At 43.1% G+C, this 6,000-nt stretch overlaps 1 protein-coding gene across 1 annotated transcript in view; it reads left to right on the top strand.

Annotated features, from left to right (window-relative positions):
* LOC121442582 (tetraspanin-7) overlaps nucleotides 1-5,013 on the top strand; it is a 109,876-nt gene extending 104,863 nt beyond the window's left edge. The window contains exons 7-8 of the mRNA XM_041644174.1: nucleotides 3,666-3,741; nucleotides 4,015-5,013. Coding sequence (XP_041500108.1) covers nucleotides 3,666-3,734 — 69 coding nt within the window. The 3' untranslated portion in view covers nucleotides 3,735-3,741; nucleotides 4,015-5,013. The remainder of the gene's footprint in view (nucleotides 1-3,665; nucleotides 3,742-4,014) is intronic.
* The last annotated feature ends 987 nt before the right edge of the window (nucleotides 5,014-6,000 follow it).

The raw sequence follows: 6,000 nt of genomic DNA on the forward strand, positions 1-6,000 counted from the left end.
GGGACAATTTCAAGGAACCCAAACCTTGTGACTCATGCAAATGTTAGGATACAATTGGCGGCCTTGAGCATGTAGTTTCAACACAGGTTGTTAACACCAGAAATGTAGAAGTGGTTGGCATGTGAGCATGTGTGCACGCACATACACACACACACACCTGAAGTCTTCCATCATGGCTTCCATAGAGAAATAAAGTGACATGATGCCAATACACTACATAAGGAGACGTGATCCTGGGAGCTTGTTGATCAAGCTTCTTATCTAAGAACATGCCTGTGTAGTTATATGTGTGGAAGTGAAAGGGTAGGAAGATCCTGTTTTCATCAGTGAGATGCATCAAGTGTTGTCCATGCTTCTCTCGAGCATCCCTGTAGAGGGCTTTATGCTTAGGCAAGTAGCTAGCTAGCATGATGATCATTAGTCTAACCGTGCTGTCTTTAAGACATATGTGACTTGGGAATGTTTGAAGATGCTTGGTGGCACACTAGAACAACGAAAGAGGAGCTTTGACGTTGAGGATCATGAAAACAGTCTCACCAGAGAGCAACACAAATGTTGAGATAAGAAGAGACATCACGGGGCTGGAGAGATGGCTCAGAGGTTAAGAGCATTGCCTGCTCTTCCAAAGGTCCTGAGTTCAATTCCCAGCAACCACATGGTGGCTCACAACCATCAGTTATGGGGTCTGGTGCCCTCTTCTGGCCTGCAGACATACACACCGACAGAATATTGTATGCATAATAAGTAAATAAATGTAAAAAAAAAAAAAGAAGAGGCATCACAAAGCCCACTAGCATGGTGCATGCCTTACCATTCACTCACATGGCCAGGCCGATCCGACTTGACAACCGTGTTCAACTTGTGTCTGGGAGGGGAATGGTTATGGCTGGCTCTTCCCGGCTGGGAGGGAAGGGGATGGATGGTCATGGCTGCTCTTCCTGGCTAGAGATAGTAGGAACTGCAGTTATTTTCTCTGTCTCCATCAACCAAATTCCTGGAAGATAAGGGATGGCTTCCACACACCAGTAGATCCAGGACCTCCCTGGAGCAATGGTAGCTAACCACTTACAAGATGCCTGTTCAGGAACTATCACTCCATAGAGCCTAGTCAGTGTCCCAGAGGCCAAGCTTTACAAATTTAATTCAGATATGGTAAAGCCAAACCTCACAAATGCTGGTTGCTATGAATTAAAGTGTTCTGCCTTGGTTTCCCTCTACTGAATAGAGGTCAAAGTGTGTGGGAAAGATCAGCGGCACCCACCCCTTGCTTTTCTCTCGTCTTTTCCCACTTCTCTGTATCTGCCTCTCCCTCTCCCTTTTCTTCATCTACTTTCCGTCTTCTCCTTGCCCTTTCTCTATATGCTGTTCTGAGAAACTGGCCTTTGGCACACCTGTTGTGCCACATGGGACAGGAGGTGTAAGGGTGCAAGGAAAACTGCGCTGAGTCCAGTTTTCTGACTGAATTGTAAGCACCACATCCCTTGTTAGCTAAGTTGGCTTAGCTCTCCTGTGTGGATGGCAAAGTTTGAGCTACCGCTCCCCAGAGCTCCCATTCCCTCTGTCCTCTCAAGGAAAAGCACATTTGGCTGAGCTTGATGAGCACATCCTGCCTGCCCTATCAGTTTACAGTAAGAATTGAGTGTGCTTCGATGGGGTGTGTCTTTCCTTTTCTTTGAGAGGAGACGGTCTCACAGTTTATCCCAGACTCTTGGAAGTCACTGTGTAGCCCAGGTGAAACTCAGTTCAAAGAATTCCTCCTACATGGGCCTGGTCTCCCTAATGCTGAGGTTATAGGCATGAGCCAGCACATTTCTGTCTTTCCCTGTGATTTTGATAGCTGCCATCCTCAGAGAGAGAACTTGGGCAGGAAGAGAGGAGAGGATGGGGGGAGAAGGTGGGAGAGAGGGAGGGAGAGGTGATATATGTGTATTCTTTCCATCTTTCCTCCCCCTCTCCCTTCCTCTGTTTTTCCCTTCTTTTATTAGAAAAGTCTTCTAATTCAAAGGCAAAAGGTTTTTACCAAGAAATACAGAATCCATTTCTACCAATTCATCTCCTGGCCTCTCCCCTCCTTGCAGGACCTTCCTTGGGGCCTACAGTTTGATGGGATGAACACAGTTTTATTCTGTGTCAGTAATTTTTTTAGGAGTCACTTACCAAGGACCTGTTTCTTTTTCCATGTACAGGGCAGAAAAGAGCTGGGACTAGTCCCAGATACAGAAGTGGCCGCAACATTAATCTTTATGAAGACTACCTGTGTAGTTTGAGGAAGATAGTTGAACCTATTAAACACATTCCCTTATCTGGAAGGCTGAAATTAAAATATTACAAAGAGTTGTGGTAAAGAATCAAAATTTTGTTATATCTGAATGTGTTATACCCTTTCAATACTTATTTAGTTTTTTATTGGAATATTTTTTCACGCTGTAAAATATATTCTGGAAGTTGCTGGCCTCAGAATATATCAGTCTCTATATATAATATAGAAAGAGACACACTGTAAGTTTCAAAGTCCCTGTGCTCCTGGAGGAATTTAGGTTCTCATTCAGCAACAGAACCTGAAAGTTGCAGCCACGATACCTTTGACAACTGCACAGTAAGTGCATAATATGTATTTTGTGGATGGAATAATGCAGTTGTATTTTCAGAGGTCACAGCTACCTATGCAACAACAAAACATAGCCAGTTGCTTAAAGAGAAAACACTATTACCAAAGGAAAATGGCCTCTGGACTCAAGTGTGCCATCAGGCGCCTCTCCAAGAAATGCCAGTCCTTGAGGTTTATGACTCTTGGTTACTAAACGTGTGACTAAGGGTGTCGTCCTACTGCCAGAATCATTTTTCATCAGATTCACCTGTGCCACTGGCTAATCCAAGGCACAAAGACTAGGGGCCAGAGTTCTCTATGGAAGTGGTAAGATTCTCTGTGGGTGGCTTTTGTGTTCCCCTGAAAAACTAGGAGATGGCCCCTGAATGAATGTGGGCCTGTCTAGGCCAGTAATAGCTACGTGATTGAGAGACAAACAGAAATTAAAGCTCTGCTTTCACACTTACCTTCTCCCCACCCACCTCTTACAAGTGATAACCTTGTTATCTCACTGGAAAGTGGACCCAGTCAAGAATTAAGTCTCTCTTCTTGTCTCAAGGGAAAAAAGCCACTATTCTGTCAGCCAAGTATAACTAGAGTATCATACTAGGTCGAAAAATCTGCCAAATATATTTAGCCTTCCAATAATTCAAAGCTTATGTGTTTGAATTAAAATTTAGCCTTTCCGTTAATATCACACCAGCTCTGTGCCATTTAATTATTTTTTACGTTAATCTCACAGCATGATCATGTTTCAATACTAGTTGGTATTAGAAGTTGTTCTGAAATAATCAAAGTGAGCTGCTTCTGGACCTGGTAGCCAGTTTTAAAACTTCCCACTAGTACTTAGACTACCTCAAGCTTAGATACGACAAGTCAAATCCATTTGTTCTTCACTCCTTATCTTTGTCCTTTCCACATAAGGACAGCTCCATTTACTAAAAGTTTTATCTAGGGATACACGAGGATCATGTCAACTCTTTGTATTGACAGAGAGATATATGCAGTTATTATGTATCAAAACTAAATACATCTGTTTGTGACTTGATTTTTTTTCATTTGTTTTCCTTGGCAACAGTTGATTGGCATGTTGCTGGCTTGCTGTCTGTCCCGGTTCATCACTGCCAATCAGTATGAGATGGTGTAAAGAGAAGGTAAGTGGCAAGTGGGCAGTATTGCATATGGGTATTTTTCCCTTTGGTGCCCGTACTACCCTTCAAGTGGTCAGGAAGAGGGCTCAGCCACCGAACTACCCAGTGTTATCCATGTATAGAAATCTCATCTCCTTGTGCTGGGGAGGAGACGGGGCGGGTGCCATGATGAAAAGATGGGCATGCTTACTCTTCACCTTGGGCCTCTGGGTGCAGGCTGTGTGTGCTGGTGTTTCACTCACATATTCTCTCTCTCTTTCTCTCTCTCTCTCTCAGTCTTTCAGAACTATGGAAAAGAGGCCTGTTTTTAAAAGAAACTGCGCAATCTCTGAAAGACTTCCAAAGAACGTTAGAGCACAGTACATAATAGCCCTCCCTGCTCCCCCCCCACTCCCCACAACCCCACCCCCTATGTGCAACTGACACACCTACCCAGTCTATGCTCTGCCTTTCAGCCCACATCATGTGTAGTGTCCATCTCGTGAAGCCCTGTAATGCCACACAGTGTAGCCAGGCCCCCTACAGCTAGTCATAGTAAACCCCGCCCTAAGGCCCCGTGAGTGCCAGCTCTCTCACATGTACTTGGTCCAACTGTAGGTGACTGGTTATCACATCATCACTGGCCCCTTGTGGCCCTGCATGTAGTAGGGGAGGCTTCAGTCAGTCCCTCACTGTGGTCCATGAATGCCATGCACCTTTCCGTAAATAAGCAGATGGTAGTTCTCTTTCCTTTTGCCTTGATCTGATTTGCTGTGGTTTTCCCTTTACTGGGGTTCTTTCCTACCTTCTTTAGGCTGCCTAGGACATGTGGAGAGACACAGTGGGAGTTATTTGTAAGGAGGAAATGGCATGTCTCATGCATGGTGGAATCTGGTGTTAACATTGGGTGACCTCCTTGCTCGGAATTGTTCCACACGTGGGTTTGGAGAAACAGCTTAGTGAAGGATTTCCTCTCAGAGGAAACCTGTATAATCCTGTTACAAGGCTATGTCGTTACTCCCCTGAAGGCACAGATACTCCTTTTGATTTGCCCCGCCCAACTAATTTCTATCATTTTCCTTTTTCCTGCTCTCTCTTTTTTTTCCTTGCACTGACATTATAGACTTTGAGGACCTCATCAGATCAATTTCAAAGTGAGTGTAGAGGGGAAATGAAAGTCAAAATATTTTTTAAAGATCTTAAAAATAATGCCTCTGTCTAGCATGCCAACAAGAATGCATTGATATTGTGAACATTTGTGATAATATGTATTAATAAATAGAGCAATTCCAAATGGCTGTGTTGTGGTTCTTTTCTTTGACTGTGATTACAATCTTTAACACACGCTCCCATTCCATTCTGCTCTTCCTGGGATTGGGAGAAAGCCCCATTTTATACATGGATAGCTATCCACATGTATCCCTCCTAGCCAAAATGCTGGAGCGTTGGGCTTTTAGCATGGGTATTTCAGAATCGTGAGTGGGCTATCATGAATAAGAGAGACTGTTAGGCCACAGTGCCTTTGTAGCACTTCGTGCCTCTGCAATTCTTGAAGACAGTACAAAGATTTCATCAGAGTTTTTAAAGTCTGATTTCCATTTTAAAATGAAATGAGTATCTGTCACTTCTTTTATCATTTCTATAAACACGTATTCTTTCCTCTTCACTTTCTCCTCCAGATCTGATTGAGTATGCATGATGTAAGGAACAATTCAATGTCCCAGTGCCCTAATCTGAATTAAAGTATGAAATGCTCACATTTGATTTAAATGCCATTTTAATAACAGGTACAATATGATGCATTAATTGTAATCATTGGGTTTTTTCTTCCAGCAGCTCCTGCTGGCATGTGCCACCACAACCAGCACCAATCATTGCTTTTTGATGAGTTGTCAAAAAGAGAAGTGTGAGTGAAAGCATAAATTTATTAATTAGCAAAGTAGTGGATCTGCAAAGCTTTCTCCCCCACAGAACAACCTGTAATTAGGGCAATAGTGGCTTTCCAGCTAAGTGCATTTGTGAGTCTGAATGCTGCACACCATAAACCCTACAAGATGTACAAAGACAGTGCCCCAGCATTCACATGTCCCCTTTGGAAGGTCACTGTCTTAGAAACAAATGCCTCTCAAAACCTTTTCACTATTTCAGTTTTAAGGCTGCAGTGTATATTAAAATGGGGCTTCTCTGTAAATTCTTAAATATATCTGAGCTCTTGGTTCACCCTCTTGAATACTATAGGTTTGTTTGGTCTTTTTAGTGTATTTTGGTAACAAATCTTTCTAA

The sequence above is a fragment of the Microtus oregoni genome, unplaced genomic scaffold (genome assembly GCF_018167655.1).
Source record: "Microtus oregoni isolate MIOR12 unplaced genomic scaffold, Mior012 000092F_000, whole genome shotgun sequence".
In the NCBI taxonomy this organism is placed as follows: Eukaryota; Metazoa; Chordata; class Mammalia; order Rodentia; family Cricetidae; genus Microtus; species Microtus oregoni.